This window comes from Telopea speciosissima, chromosome 10 (genome assembly GCF_018873765.1).
Source record: "Telopea speciosissima isolate NSW1024214 ecotype Mountain lineage chromosome 10, Tspe_v1, whole genome shotgun sequence".
Taxonomy (NCBI): domain Eukaryota; kingdom Viridiplantae; phylum Streptophyta; class Magnoliopsida; order Proteales; family Proteaceae; genus Telopea; species Telopea speciosissima.
Genome location: NC_057925.1, coordinates 27989568 through 28005885, shown reverse-complemented (window position 1 = coordinate 28005885; position 16318 = coordinate 27989568). Strand labels below are relative to the sequence as shown.

At 40.7% G+C, this 16318-nt stretch overlaps 1 protein-coding gene across 1 annotated transcript; it reads left to right on the top strand.

Moving 5' to 3' along the window:
- The first annotated feature begins 2103 nt into the window (after positions 1-2103).
- Positions 2104-16293, top strand: LOC122643462 (DNA primase small subunit-like). The gene is made up of 9 exons (XM_043837080.1): positions 2104-2246; positions 3065-3115; positions 3269-3444; positions 3969-4046; positions 4141-4252; positions 15447-15531; positions 15865-15916; positions 16010-16068; positions 16149-16293. Exons 1-9 carry the CDS (start codon positions 2123-2125, stop codon positions 16291-16293), a joined length of 882 nt encoding a protein of 293 aa, XP_043693015.1. The 5' UTR covers positions 2104-2122.
- The last annotated feature ends 25 nt before the right edge of the window (positions 16294-16318 follow it).

Genomic DNA, 16318 nt, shown 5'->3' with positions numbered 1-16318 from the left:
GGCTGGAGCATTGGGGTCAGGTGTCACCTCTACCACCACATCGTCTGCCTCGTCATTGTTGGGCTCGTCGACCACAAACTGGTCATTAAGGGGGATCTCTTCCTCCAGAGGGACATGGTCCTGGTCGTTGGCTCTGCGGCGAGAGCACTCTGGGGGTGGTGATTCATTCCTTACTCCGTTGTTGGTGGTGGTAGTCTTACTTCGTGCCATTGAATGAATATGGAAGCGTGCTAGTAGCTGTAATGGCTAGCGTCGTTCCCACAGACGGCGCTAATCTGTTGCGTCAAGAAATCGTCGAGCGGTCCTACGAGTGCCGTCACCTGCAAGTGGACCAAAGGGGTCAACAGAGAGAACCGGTGTGGTTCCGGCCTAGGGCTCTCCGATGCAAAAGTTAGATCTCCTGGCACAAATAGATGAATAGTGATTATTCAATATGAGTTTTTATGTCCCTTGATGGGGTTGTGTACCTTGCCTTTTATAGTAGTGTATGGCGGTGTGGAGAGTCCCAGTTTGATGGCGATTGTGCCGTTGAGTGGATAGAGGCCCTGGGTAACGGGGCTCTATCCTGATTAACCATCTCCCCGCGGGAGGGAGTGTCCTGGTGGTATCAAGATCCTTGGTGGATAGATACCCACGTGTGGTGATAACGTCATTGGTGCTTGAATCCATCTGGGTGACGTGACTTCTAAGCGGTGGCCTAGAGTCCTGGTGGTGACATGAGTCTGTAGTGATACGGTCGGGTCATAGGTGAGTAGCCCCGATGTTCGTGCACCTCCCGTCTATGCCCATGATGCCGTGCCTGGGTGCAGGCCGCCCCTGGGTGAGAGGCCGCGCCTGGGTGAGAGGCCGCGCCTGGGTGTGGCCACGCCTAGGTGAGGCCGCGCCTGAGTGGTGGCCGCGCCTGGGTGTGGCAGCGCCTGAGTGGGGCCGCGCCTGGGTGAGGGGCCGCCTGGGTGTGGCCGCGCCTGAGTGGTGGCCATTGGGTGTAGGCCGTGCCTAGGTGCAGGCCGCACCTGGGTGAGAGGCCGCGCCTGGGTGAGGCCGTGCCTGGGTGTGGCGGCTCCTGGGTGAGGCCACGCCCGGGTGGTGGGACCCCGGTTCATTCCCCTTGGTTCTGGAGCGGGTCGCCCTGTGACATGTGGCGGCCGCTGATTGGTCCGGTGAATATTGGATGTATCACTAGGTAACCAACTGTTCTTGAGCTTTTCATTGTTTAGAAAGAGAGTTTCAGAATGTGAAATGGCAGATGGCGTCCTATAAAATGACCGACCAAGGAGATGGACCAGAGTTTTGCTTCGTTGGCCAGAAGTTCAAATGGGTAGTTGGCAATCTTAGAACTGCCAAAGATGGAAGGACGGACGAAGTGAAGAGGAAGACCTTACCCAGAGAGAACTGGAGCCTGGTTGAAGAGACCAGACCAAGACTTGGGATAAGGGTGAGAAGGGAAGGGAGCATGGGTGGTAGAGTTGGGGGTTAGGGGTGGAGCTGGAGGGAGAGGTGGGGAGTCAGGGGCCCTGGAGGGGGGCAGAGGCACCACCTTAGGGGGACCAGCCATCGTGGCTGGCAGACAGGGGAAGGGGAGGCTGGACTTTAGTGGACAAGAACTGTTGTTGGGGTTGTGGTATAGTTATTTATTTGGGTTTAATTTGTAGTCTTTTATTTCACTTATATTATCGTGTTTTGCTATGGTTGTGGTTTTAATCTTCTGTAATTTGCATTTCTTTACCATTTTACCAAAAACCCGTCTTATTCCATCCTGTTTGAGGGCTTCAAAGAAACAACTTGAAAACTGTTTAGAGTTCAGCTTTGTAAGTTCATGCTGTGTAATTTGTCATTTACATTTATCCTTATCTTCTTGGTAAGGTTAAATGGAACACACAGATGTTGAGTGAGCCTTGTGCTCTAGTCAGTGCTTTGAAATACATTTGGTCCAGTTAGAGTGTCACCCATGATCCCATTCTGTTCAGTTTAATGATGACTTAAATGATTCCTTTTGGTACATTATATATATTTTGTTACTTAATTCTTTATTTACTGTTTACCTTCTTAAATATGAACAGTACTCTATTTATTAGCAAAACTGAATAATAATTTGTTATTTGGATAGGTTAAGTTTGACAATATGGCCAAAGAAGAAGCTGATTGTGGAAGAGATGACATGTTAATTGATGGGTGTGAACCTGAGCAGAGGCAACGAAATGCTGTTCCTGAAGGATTTAATGCCAATTATCTTAAATTATACTATGGTAGTTTTTAATTTATTTTTTCCCCTTTGGTTCTAATCCTTGATTTGGTGTTTTTATTTGTTCGAACATCCATTCTTTCCTTTGGAGTGCTGCCCGTAGAAAATTTTGTCTCTATTGTAGTAGTGGTGCTGTCAATGTTGGGATAAATTAATTGGCTTTTTCTTCCTTTTTGAATATGTGCTTTATGACAATGGAAGATCTTCTAAATGGACCCTCTACAGAAGATGGTGCCCTGCTTCTTCTTTTTTTTTGGGGGGGGGGGGGTTTAAGATCAATGTGCCTGATTTTGCAGTGTACCATGGTTCATTATTTGATCTGTGACATTCCTATGATGATTAGTTAATTTTTTACTCCATTTATCTGGTAAATCACCATCTCTTGGATAGGCATATTAAATTATGAAATTAAATTTGCTGATACTCTTTGTCATAAATCAATTAATGTGATTTAATAGGTTGTTAGATTCTTCCCTCTCTTGATTCAATTTTGACAGTGTCCTATTTTAGTATTATCCCCATCTAAATTTGTTTATTAATTAGTTGACCTGATGTGCATGGGATGAACCAATGCCTGGATGATGGATGGGTTTTGCTTATGAACTTTCCTGTGTTAGGTATCGCTATGGGATTCTACCTTGCCTTAACTTGAATTTATTTTATTTATGCATGTGGTGGCTTGTGAATTGACTTCCTATAATTTGTTAGATTGTACCATTATTCTGTCTTTCTGCTGCTTGCCATTTGCTACATGTTATAATCAAGTCTGAGTTTCTTTTATAAATTAGTATATGTACTTATGGAATGCATCATTTTTGTCAGGAAAGCTGTTTCCGCACATTGATATCTTTAAATGGATGTCCTATGGAAATGGTAATATAAGTTTCCTTTATTTTAATATTTAATTCTTGATTGGCTAGTTGAAGTTTCCTGAAGAACCTGCTCATGCCATGTAATTTCTCTCTATTTTTTCCCTCTTTCCTTTCCCCCCTCTGTTGTTTAATCTTTGTCTCTTTGTTCTTGTAGATGGGAAGCACCCGGCTTGTGATCCATCTTACTTTGGCAGAAGAGAATTTTCCTTTACTCTGGATAATGATATATATTTGCGGTTCCAGTCATTCAACAATGCGGCGGAGTTGGAAAATTCCATCAAAGACAAGTGCCCATTTAAAATTGATATTGGGCCTGTGTACAGTGTAGATGTATGATTTGCTTGCTTTTAATTTTCAAGCAAAGATTTCAATGCTTATGGCTGCAGTTGATTTTTTCATCAATAGATCATGATTCGGACAAGCTGACAAAGGGTCTAGGACAAATAAAGAATATAAAATTTAAAGAAAATCCTTATAGGACATGTATGGATATGGAAAAGTTAAATGCTTCTGGTCATTGTGATTCTGTTTGTAAAGCTCTTAGCTCCTTTCAAAATTTTGTCCTGATTTTGTTGAAGATATTTGTTATGTGAAGCAAATATTTCTTCTTCAATGTGTAAAGCTTGATGCTGGTCTTTCTATCCCCTTTTATAAAGCATGCCATGTCATGGAGTAATTGAGGAAATAACTCCGTTACTCACAAGCTTGGCAGAGTTGTGGCATTTCAAGCGGAACTGAGTCTCTAGTGTACTGAGCTTTTCCACTATGCTTTCAGCCAAGTTATCATTGTTGCCTATGAGTTCCACTAGTTATTGTCTTATTGATGTGTTACAACTTTTACCCTTGTGCTACAGCCTGCTAAAAGACATGCCTATACACATTCTGGTGATAATGTTTTCACTCCAGTGGAGAGGGAGCTGATTTTTGATATAGTAAGAAATTCAGTTTCTAGACTTGCCAAAAAATTATTTCCTACATGGAAATTCAAAAAATTAAGGATTGGCTGATGAGCATACTATTAAACAGGATATGACAGATTATGATGATGTTCGATATTGCTGCTCAGGAGCTGATGTTTGCCTTGACTGCTGGCCATTGATGACCATTGCTATTAAAATGATTGATACAGCCCTTAGAGGTATGGATCACCCAAGTCTTTTATTATAATGATTCTTGTTATCATCATCATCATTATTAATTATTGCTATAGCTGTCAGGGAGATGCTAAGTAATAACGTGGTCCATGATGCCCAAGGCATCGATGACTAGAAGATGAAAGGAGATATATCGGCCATATGGAAACATTCCTGAAACAAGACAATTATACTCAGAATATGGTGCTCGTCTAGGAAGATCATGGCTGCTGGCCATTCAGTTAGTGCCATGGCAACTGTTGATTATTATTATTATTATTTTAAGCAACTAACTTTTTTCCCTCCAATAAGTAACAAATATATTTAAAAAAAATGAAGAATGGAATCAACGCTCCCCCATATCAAACAGAACAATACAGCAAACTATGGCAAGAAACAAAAATGCTTTTGTGATGTAGATAAATCACCAAAAGAGGTTTATTTTGATGGGAATAAGTCTAGGGTTAGGTGATATATATGTTGGGCCTTTGATCCCTTGGGTTTTCAATGTAATAGGCCACTTTTATGGACCTAAACTATGGGTAATAAGGTTACATACGGGATTAGTTAGTAGATTTCTTTTTATTTTAGTTAGTGGTAGTGATCACTTAAGTTATCATGTGACTTGGTTAAGTGGTCATGTAATTATTTAATTGCTATATAAGTTGGGCTAGATTAAGACTCTATAAGTTTAACCATGTTTTGAGTCTATTTCCTTTAGTATTTAGGTTTCCTAGTCAGTTTAGGTTACCAAATAGGTTAAAGATTGGGTTAGACCTTTCCTTTTTAGTGTAGGAGTCTATTTTTGAGTATTTTATGTAAGGTTGTAAGGGGGAGGGGGCAAGTATTGACCACTGGTATTATTGAAATTTTTTTGCTGCTCTTCTTCTCCGTTGAAGATATTTGTCTTGTGTTTGATCAAGGCTGGTGGGTTTGGTGTTTGATCCGATTGACATCTCGTAGTGGGAAGCCCGGGTGGTTTGTTGATGGGATTGTTGTTTGATTCAATTGACACCTTACGGTGTGAAGCCCGGGTGGTTCTTTTAAAGATCTACTTTCAAGTTTAGATTTTTATTCAAGTTTCATCCTCAAAAAAGCTGCTGCCAAGAGTAATCTGCAACTACAGTAAGTTTGAGACATCCCCATCCCCATCCCCATCCTTCTTCTAATCCTCTGTAGCCCCAACCCTAGTTGTTCCCTTTGTTATTTTCAGTTTTCCCATACTCTAAATTCCCCATAGACCTAACAAGCCATCAGAACTTCATCAAACTTCAACCACAACACCCGATGCCCATAAGGAGAACTCGATCTCCCTTGCTGCCCATCCCAACCATTGAAACCATAATTCCCCCCATCTCAAATCAAAACCCAAAACCCTAATTTCTGCCCAGCCCAAACCAATCGTTAGAACAGTCTACAAATCTAACTGATACCCTCCCAAGAAAGTCATTCATGTTTGGTTAACTTTTGTCCAGCCAAACTCTAGAAATCCATCTTTTGCTCTTTTCCAAAACCCAAAACCCAAAACCCAAAACTGTAACCCTAACTTGCTGCCCATTCAAGTTTACACACATCCATCCATTAAAAGATCTCAGGACCTTCACTGTTAGACTCCCCTACCTCAACTTGACATAACCCACAGATCAAACCTTAACCCTAATTTCACCAAAAACCCTATTTTGACCTAGCTGATTCACCTGTTTATAACAGATCTTGGTATTTCTGGCTCCTAGTTGGTCCTCTATTAATCTAGGACTACATTACTTTTGACAATGGAAAACTGTCCCCTACACATAATTTTGGTCATAAGACACTCTGCTTTGCTTAGTCATCCACTATATCATTTGTAGACCTGTGCTTCCACTAGAATGAGTTAATCACTGGGGAACAAAGATGAGTGATGTGCTAATTTGGTTTGCAAGTATCCACTATCCAAGTTTATTCAGAGTTTCTATGCATCCATCGAACAACAGTGGCATAATCCACTTCCATAATAAGATTCATTCCAAAGGTACTTATGAGCTCTGGAAGAAATAGCTACAATCAAGTTTCCTGCAAGAATTGGACCTTGGTAAGCTCTCAGAATCCTTCCTTCCTCATCTATAACTACTCCCTGACTCCAGAGGGTCCTGGGTTCCTAAGGGTGCAAGCGAACAACCATCAATGGTAGAGTTTAAGAGAGCCAACTGGGGAAGGAGTCCACTCGATTGTAAGTATAGTACGAGGAGTTTGAGTCTACAATTTGAAACCAATCCTGAAAGAGGTACATGAGAGGAATGTCCACAAACAAAGGGTCTGCAGAAACCTAATGAGCTACTCTCAGGGAGTTAGGGAATGCGCTGAATAAATGTCCTCTCGTCAGAGAAAGTAGCCCTAAAAAGTCTATCATCCCTCCTCTCAGATGTCTCAACAGTTGAGAAGAAAAACATCAGAGAATGATTTGGCTTGTCAGAGATGATGGAGGCCTTTCTTATTTATAATAAGGAGGAGGGTTGTAAATAAGGTATGATAGCTTGGGCTGAGTGATGCAGGACAAACCCGGTTCGATCCGTTGATTCATGGATTGGGACCCAAACTGGACCCGGACCTAGTTTAATCTAGGCAATTATTTAACTGGACCAATTTCTGTTGCACTTTTTGGTTCAGTTTACGGTTCTTATGTATTTTTTGGTTTGGTTCAGTATTTGGTTCAGTTTTTTTGAGTCTTATGTAATTTTAGTCATAGTCCAGGCCCAGGCCCAGCCCACTTGGGGTCAGTCTTTAAGTTGTTTAAGCCATAGTCCAGCCCAGGCCCACTTGGGGTCAGTCCTTAAGTTTTTTAAGCTATAGTCCAAGCCCAGCCCCAATTGGAACAGATTTTACTTTTTGCTTTTTGGCACTTTCCCCTAGGCTGATGGACTGTGTGCCCAATCAACAGCCTAGTTAGGCCTTTTCTTTTATTGTTTTGTTTCTATTTAAAGGTGTAATAGGCCATTCGGCCAAATACGTTGAATGGGAATAATGAAAAAAATGAGTTTATGAGCTTGTGCTTATGCAACCCCCTCTTCTTCTTCTCCTTCACGGTTTCTTCTTCCCCACTTGCTATTCTGAAATTCTGATTTCTTTTTAATCCCCCCTTCTTCTATTTCTTCTTAAGGTTTTTTCTTTGCCCCCCTGCAATACTGATTTCTTTCTATCTTCTCCTCTCTCCTATTCTGTCCTACATTATTTGGTATCAGAGCTGAAGCCTGGCTGAAGGATCTCATCTTCTTCCTCCCCTTGTGATCTCTCTTCCCCACTCTGTTTATCTCCCTATCTTCTTCATCTTCCTCTACTTGATTTCTGCTGCTGTTGCTATTACTGTGAGACTGTAACAATCCTCTACAATAGTACCTTTTGAAGACTTGATTCAGCTCCTAATCCTCACATGGGCCTGCTTCTGTTCACACCATCAATTGGAGAGCTGCTGCACACCTGCGGCTTGCCCAGATTCTGCTGCAACTTCAAGGCTCCAGAACTCATCAACCACTGAGCCTATTGGGGATCGATTTGAAGCATCTTTGGAGTACATCAGTCCTAACAGCACTAGTTCAGTAACTTAATATTGGGACTTTTACCTATTTTCTGTTGCTGGAACATAGTGTTATAGCTGACTGTTTTCAATTGTTTTGGCAGTATCCGTGATCCTATTGTGGATTAGGTTACTAGTGATTCAGTCCTTCAATCGACCCAGATTGGCTTCACTTAGCATCCAACATTACCCCTCCCTTCTAACGTCTTAGTTGGGATTGCCCAATGGAAACCCATATTTCCGAACTCGATTGGGATTGCCCAATGGAAAAGGTATCATATTCTGTGTTGATAATGAGCAAAGTAGCAATTTCGTCTCGCAACCCGTAATAGAGATGTTGTCAAAAACCGGTGAGATATGTTATGACAAGCTTGTTGATCAATAATTTGCGAATTTGCTCATACCACATACTTTGATGGGGCTTGGTGTCGGATATTTCCATCTTCAAGGCGCATCATCAAAGTGGGCTGTGATTGGGTGAATGAGGGTTGTGGCAACATTGACCTTCTCATCAACGCTTGTATTCTAAGGCCATTACATTTGACCAAGTGTCATATTTTGAGAGGATTAAAGCCAAAGGTAACCACACCACAGTCGCATGAAGAACCAATTCCTCCACAGGTTGTTGAATAGCACGAGAATGACCCCGTGATCAAGAATAAACTGAATGATCTGATCAGGATTGCAGCCGTGGAATTGATCAATGGTCTGATTACAGTGACAAAACCTCGTGGTCATATTCCAATCAAAGTGATATCATTTGTTGACGACCGTCGGGATATCGTAAAGGTTGATTGTGAAATGTGTGTGATCATCAACCCATCTAAGCTTTTGATCGTGGATGCTGATCAAGTGGTGCTGATCTTTTCCTTCTTTAAAACTTGTTGTCGAGTTTTTCTTAACCATGGGAGAGTTGATGTAGGACAAACCTGGTTCGATCCATCGATCTGCGGGTTGGGACCTGAACCAGACCTGGACCCATTTTAATTTAGACAATTATTTAACTGGGCCAATTTCTGTTGCACTTTTTGGTTCAGTTTACGGTTCTTATGTAATTTTTGGTTTGGTTCAATTTGGTTCAATATTTGGGTCAGTATTTGGTTCAGTTTTTTTTAGTCTAATGTAATTTTAGTCCAGGCCCCGGCCCACTTAGGGTCAGTCTTTAAGTTGTATAAGCCATAGTCTAAGCCCAGGCCCACTTGGGGTTAGTCTTTAAGTTGTTTAAGCTATAGTCCAGGCCCAGGCCCACTTGGAACAGATTGTACTTTTTGCTTTTTGGCACTTTCCCCTATGTTGTTCGACTGTGTGCCCAATCAACAGCCTAGTTAGGCCTTTTCTTTTATTGTTTTGTTTCTATTTAAAGGTGTAATAGGCCATTCGGCCAGATATGTTGAATGGGAATAATGAAAAAAATAAGTTTATGAGCTTGTGCTTATGCACCACCCCTCTTCTTCTTCCTCCCCTTGCTATTTTGAAATTCTGATTTCTTTGTAATCCCCCCTTCTTCGATTTCTTCTTAAGGTTTATTCTTTGCCCCCCTCCCCTGCAAGACTGATTTCTTTCTATCTTCTCCTCTCTCCTATTCTGCCCTACATTACTGAGTCATAGCACAGTCACTGCCCTTAGCCCACAATGAATCTAGACGGTTACAATAACCATTATCCTTCACACTCCCCCTCAAGTTGGTGCTTAGACATCTCTCATGCCCAACTTGAATATAACAGGATGGAATGACTTAGAAGTCAGACCCTTTGTGAACATCGGCTAGTTGATTCTCAGTAGTAGTAAACAAGGTTTAAAGTATCGGTATCGGGTATCGTATCGGTCGAGCGATTTTAAGAGCATGGTTCAAAATCTCGCGATATTTCGCCGAAATATCGCTTAATTTCGCCGAAATATCGCTTAATTTCGTATATCTCGAGCTTACCGAGATGCGAAATCAGGTCGAAATGAAAAAATACCATATTTCGTCGATATCTCGTGAGATATCGTGAGATATCGACGATATCTCGTGAGATATCGACAATATCTCGATATCTCGTGAGATATCGACGAAATATGGTATTTTGGCTTAAAGTGTCACGTGAAGGGGGGGCTTTAATACAATATTTCGCAAATTTCGGTCCATATTTCGACCGAGAGCTGCATTTGCTAAGGAATTTCAGTCTTTTGCCTATTCTTCCACTCTTCCAAGCTCTCATCCAACACTCTAGCCATTGTTCAAGCACATTGTTGTCGGATTTTCGCCGGTAAACTCATCGGAGGGTCATCTAAGCTCATCATCCAAGCTTTTTTCCACTATTTAAGGTAAATTCTATTCCTCTAAAACTATTTTTTTGAAAAGACTATGTACAAATTTTGTTGGATGGTGATGATATTAATATATGTTAGACACCGGAGGCCGATCTATAGCCTCACAGTGTCGAAATTTTTTTTCCATATGTATTTTTTTTTTTTTTTTTCTGGTTTTAAAAATTCATTTTCCTACAATTAAAATAGGAAATAATTAGGGGTAATATGACTTAGATGGTAATGAATTAAATATATGTTAGACACCAATGGCCGATCTACGGCTTCACGGTGTCGGATTTATTTTTCTGCTCTTAAATAATTATTTTAATTTTCGCACATACCACTCCATTGGCATCGGATTATGGTGCATCACAACCTTACGATGGATATAGATATGGATCATCATCATATGGGCGTTTAGTGGGGTAGGGGACTATGACTACACCCCAGTCCCGTGGACATCTTGGATCATCTTTTGTAAATAACATCTTTGCATACCCTAGCGGACCTAACTACCAACCTCACCAGCCATACATGCAACCAATGCCATCGCCTCTTGCGCCGGCGCCAACATCATATCACAGTGGATCATCTTCTTCACGGACTGGATCGATTGGTAACCCTAGTTTATATCCTAGGATAGGTTACCTACGAGATGTTGATGATTCCATTTACGTGACACTTGTGGATGACTACACTCGTTTCTTCTCCGATTCTATACCGTGGTCCACATATGTCCTTCAAACAGAGAGCAATGGACGTCGACTCCAGCGAGGCATGAGTGGGATTGATCCAGGGAGGCACAGCAACTACTATTAGCAGTTTAGCACTTGTAATTTGTAACTTAAGTTGTGATTTCATTGATCTATGAACTTGTGAGTTGTGACTTGCGAGTTGCGAGTCTTGTGACTTACTAACTTTGACACTTAGTGTATTGCCTTTAAGGCTTTAAGCGAGTTATTGAATATTATGGAGTTTATGAGAATCATGGCACTCATCAATGTGTATTGGCTTTAACTTGATATGTGATGAAGTTAAATACTATTATTAAATATTAACTGCCTAATCTATGTGTATTTAACTATTTATACATTAGGGTCGGCGACCGTATGTCAATCAAGGGTGCAAGCCCAAAACACCAATTTGAATTCACATTTTTACAATTTTATGGTTTAAATGTGTTTATTAAGCTTAAATAAGGCTGTCCATGAAGTTTCAGGCCTAGATATGGCCAAAAACCCCCCGAGATGGACCCCCGAAATATTGCAGAAAAAATGCAATATTTCGGTCATATTTCGCGATATCTCGGATATTTCGGATATCTCGGTAGGCCCGAGATACCGATATATCGCGAGATATAGTACTATGTTTAAGAGACGTATCATATCGTATTGGAGATACGTATTGATCGGTGCAGAAACACATGAAATAATACACATGGAATTACATTTTTGGACACAAAAAACAATATAAACAACAAATATATGTCATATATCATGCATACACTAGAATTGTGAATAATGTATAACCAGACAAGTGCGCCATTTTGAAATTGTTATAAAAGATGAGATTTCTTACATGTTGTAATGGTCTATAGCCATGAAGAGTATTGGATGGTGCAAAGGATGATGTTGTAGCACTTCTGGATACATCTTTGAGTCCAAAAGTGAGAAAAACCAAGATTAAGCAACGTTTTAGTCTCTTGGTTGAGAGTTTTCTTTCATTTTTTTGTTAGAATAGTTGTAACGAGTCTGTGAGTGAAAATGGTTTTTTTATGCGTATCGGTATGTCTCGAGTCGTATAGGCCAATACATATCGATATGTATTAAATCACCCACAAAACCCTTTACTGGATGTATCGATACGTATCGGCCTGTATCGGCCGATACATTTTGATTCAATCAAAGATGGTTCATTTAAAAAAAAAAGAGGTGTATCGGTACCAACCGATACTGATACGATACAATACGTACCGATACTTTAAACCATGGCGGCAAATGGTATCCAAATCAGTCCTTCGAGCTTCTCTTTGATGAAGTGATGATCCAGCTCAATTCGTTTGGTCCTGCCATGCTGAACTAGATTATGGGCAATACTAATTGCAGCTTTTTTGTCACAATAGAGCCTCATAGGTCCCTCAGATGTCCCTCCCAAATCACTGAGAAGCATTTTCAACTAGATCAACTCACATACTCCTTGTGCCATTGCCCGGTATTCAACCTTTGCATTGGACCTTGATACAACTGATTGTTTCTTGCTTCACCATGTAACCAGATTTCCACCAAGGAATGTACAATACCTAGAAGTGGAGCATCAGTCGTCAATGAAACATGCTTAGTTAGCATCAGTAAAGGATTCTAACTTTAGATTGTTGTTGGAAAATAGAAGACCTTTCCCTGGTGATGATTTTAAGTACCGTACAACCCGATATATGGCCTTGAGATGAGGGGACTTTGGATCATGTAGAAACTGGCTAACAATCCCTACAACATAGGCAGTGTCATTTCAATAGGGGAATCTGCAGGCTTACGCCCAACCATACCTGTTCTTCAAAAAGGTCCAGAACATACTTCCTTTGGTAGAGCGGGCAACTCCAATCCCTAAGAAGTACCTAAGCTGTCCAAGATCCTTGAATTCAAATTCTGCTACCAACTGAGTCTTTAATAAGGAAACTCTACGTCATCATTGCCTGTTATAACTATATCATCGACCTATACGATAAGTGCAGTGACTTTACCATCCTTGTGTTTGACAAACAAGGTGTGATCAACATGGCTTTGACTGTATCCAAACTTCTGCATAGCTTTTTGGAAATGGCCAGACCAAGCTCAAGGAGACTGTTTAAGACCGTAAAGGGATTTTCGTAGTCTACACACTTTTCCGGCTGTGGTTTCTGTTGCAAAACCTGGAGGGATGTCCATGTAGCGAAGTAAACACATCCAAACACATGGGGAGGAAGATGAGAGGCAATAGAGGGGTCAGGAAGCTGACTTACTTTTTTTTTTTGAAGTCGATAACACTTAATGGAACTCGATTGATAAGAAATGTTGCTGTAAGAACAGCATCACCCCAATAGAATTTTGGAACATCAGTGGTAAACAACAGATACTAGGTAACCTCCAGAAGATGGTTCTTTTGCTCCAGCATGCCATTTTGCTCTGGTGTGTGAACACATGAGGTTTGAGAGAGGATGCCATGGGCATCAAGATACTGGAGGAAAGGACCATCAATGTATTTGGTCTCATTGTTGCTCTGGAGAACCTTAACTTGGGCATTGAATTGAGTCTGAATCATTTTATGGAAAGATTGGAAATAGGAAAAAGCTTCAGGCTTAGTCCGGAGAAGATATACCCAAGTCAGCTGTGTACAATTTATAAACCATTTATACCCACCCCGAGCAATAGTCCTAGAAGGACGCCATAAGTCTGAGTAAATAATAGACAATGGAATAATGCTTCTGTTATCACTGGAAACATAAGAGGACAGTGTGTGCTTTGCAAGTTCAAGAAATAACACAATTAAAATGGTCCAAAATACAATGTTTAACTAAAGAAGGAAACAAACGATGGAAAATATTAAAGGAAGGAGGACCAAGACGATGGTGCCATTGACGCAGCTGACTAAGACCACTGTCTTTCCGTGTAATATGAGCTGAAACTGGAGGAGCAGCAAAAGTGAGACCCAGATCCAAGTAGTAAAGGCCATCCCGTACCCTACCATAACCAATCATTGCGCACGTCACTAGATCCTGAAAGACACAATGGGTAGAAAAAAAGTGAACAGAACAATTGAGAACAGTTGTAAGATGGTAAATGGAGAGCAAATTTGCACAGTGGTTAGGGACATGCAGAACATAGGATAACGAGATAGTAGGAGTGCAAGAGAGAGCCTTTACCAGATATGATGGAGAGAACCATCAGCTACTAAGATTTTGTCCTTGCCCGAACAAGGGTTATAATTGTGAAACAAGTCCTAGGAGCTAGTCATATGATCAGAGGCTCCAGGATCAAGAAGCCGTGAAGAACCAGAATGGGAAGAAGTAAGAAATATACCTGACTAGGCAAGATGGGAAGCAGGTAAGGGGGAAGATGACATGGTAGGGGTTGCTGTGCCAAGTTGAGCCATCATACGTTGGAGAACAACCAACTGTTTAGAAGAAAAAGGTGCAGGAGTGGGTACCCATAGAGTCTCAAAACAATGAGCTTGAGGTGAGAAGAGGGCTGTTTCCCACCACACCCACCTCCTTTAGGGCGACCATGAAGCTTCCAACAAGTCTCCCTTTTGTGGCGAGGATGCCCATAATAGTCATTTTACCAGTTCCGTAGTAGATGAACCGGGCTTAGTGGAAGAACCAGCAGAATCTGAAGCAAGAGAAGGAAGCCTGAGGAGTAGTCACCAGGGCAGAACGAGGAGGGACAGTAAGGGGCATCATGACTGAACGACACCGGTCCTCATGCTGAACAATTTTATAAGCCTGGAGAAGCATGGGAAAAGTGTATCTGCTAAGCACCTGGACATGAATCTGATCATACTTGGGGTTGAGACCAGTAAGGAAATCGTAAACCCATTCCATTTCATGCTCCTTGAATGTCTCAGTATTAGAGGTGCAAACCATGGGAACATGGTGATAAAAGTCCTACTGTTGCCATAAAGTGTTGAGGGCAGCGTAATAGGTAGAAACAAACAACTCCTTTTGATTGATTCTTATTTTTTGACTCATTTCATGAAATCAAAGAAAAATTGAAATAGAAATTATACCAAAGAGATCCCTATATGAGTTGTATAGGTAAAAAGGAAAAAAGACTGGTATCCAAAAGTAGCCACTTCAATTACGTAAATCAATTCCTAAAATGATGGTCATGTTTAATGGCGTCCTAGCCATTGAGGAAAATTCAGTCAATGATTCTATTGAGCTCCTTGGTGATATATGACTGTAGGAATGAGGCAAGTTGCTGACCTCTGTTAATCTTTTCTGTAACTGGTGATCTGGAGAAGTTTATTGTGTCTTATGTTGTTTATTGGATCAAGCCTACAAGTTTAATCCAACACAACTTTGACTGCCTGATTGCAAGGAATTTCTTAAAAAAATACATAAATAAAAGCTAATCTCTTAAGTTGGTGCTTCTGGTAGAAGAATTTAATACTATAAAACAATCTGTAAGAGTTTTTCTTTGTTGTTTGTGATGCGTGCTTTTAAACTTTTAACTTGAACACATGCAAATAAGTGAATAACAAGGTTATATGGTGCTAGGCTTTTGTGCTTTTGTTGTCTATTATTGGGTTCAACACATCTGTTTGGTTTGCATTAATTCATATAAATTTATAATTTTGTTTTTTTGTCAACAATTTAAATGCAGATGATTTTGGTTTCAATAACATTCTTTGGGTATATAGTGGTCGTCGTGGTGTTCATTGTTGGGTTTGTGATGGAAGAGCAAGAAGGTAATCGAGTTAATAACTAATAAGCCTCAAAGGAATTTATTTCCTGTAGTTTCCTATCTTACTATTGAGGGTGGACCTTGGTGCAATGGTGAAGTTGCTCCATTGTGACCAAGTGGTCATGGGTTTGAGTCTTTGGAAACAGCCTCTCCGTAAAGTGAGGGTAAGGCTGTGTACATTATGACCCTCCCCAGACCTGCAGTGGCGAGAGCCTCGTGCACTGGGTACGCCCTTTTTTTTTTTTAGTTTCCTATCTTACAATTAAATTTTTTGGGGTGATAAGTAGATTCCTATTGAAAATTTGGAATGTTGAACCATATTTCCATAATTTTTCAGGTTAAGTAATGACCAGAGGGCTGCAATTGCCGAGTATTTCCGTGTCTACAGGGTAATATGGTATTATTGCATCCGTCATTCGATATGTGCCATCTCATTTTTTAAATGTTGTCTTATGGGTTGTTGGTTGTATTCTGTGTTTTAGGGCAATGAAAATAGTCATAAGAAGGTTTCTTTTCAAGGCCCTCTTCATCCTTTTTTAGTGTAAGTGTTGTCTGTTTTGTGTTTACGATAAAACTGAACTTATCCTTTGGTTGTTCTTCATGCATATTTTTGCTTTGCAGAAGATCATATACAGACGTTTTGAAGAATTTCTATGAGGAGAAATGGCTTTGTGGTCAACCGCTGTTTGCAACTCAGGAGAGATTTGAAAAGATTCTAAATATGATTTCGGAACAATGTAAAAAGTTCATTATTTCATTCAAATGAAGCAATACCTTTTTCTTAACTGCTA

What these genes read in the sequence shown, in the direction of transcription:
- LOC122643462 (XM_043837080.1), top strand. Translation starts at nt 2,123, where the DNA reads ATGGCCAAAGAAGAAGCTGATTGTGGAAGAGATGACATGTTAATTGAT. An exon ending in GGGAGCTGATTTTTGATATA is followed by an intron (nt 4,047 to 4,140) that starts GTAAGAAATTCA and finishes ACTATTAAACAG; the next exon opens with GATATGACAGATTATGATGA. An exon ending in CCTCTTCATCCTTTTTTAGT is followed by an intron (nt 16,069 to 16,148) that starts GTAAGTGTTGTC and finishes TTTGCTTTGCAG; the next exon opens with AAGATCATATACAGACGTTT.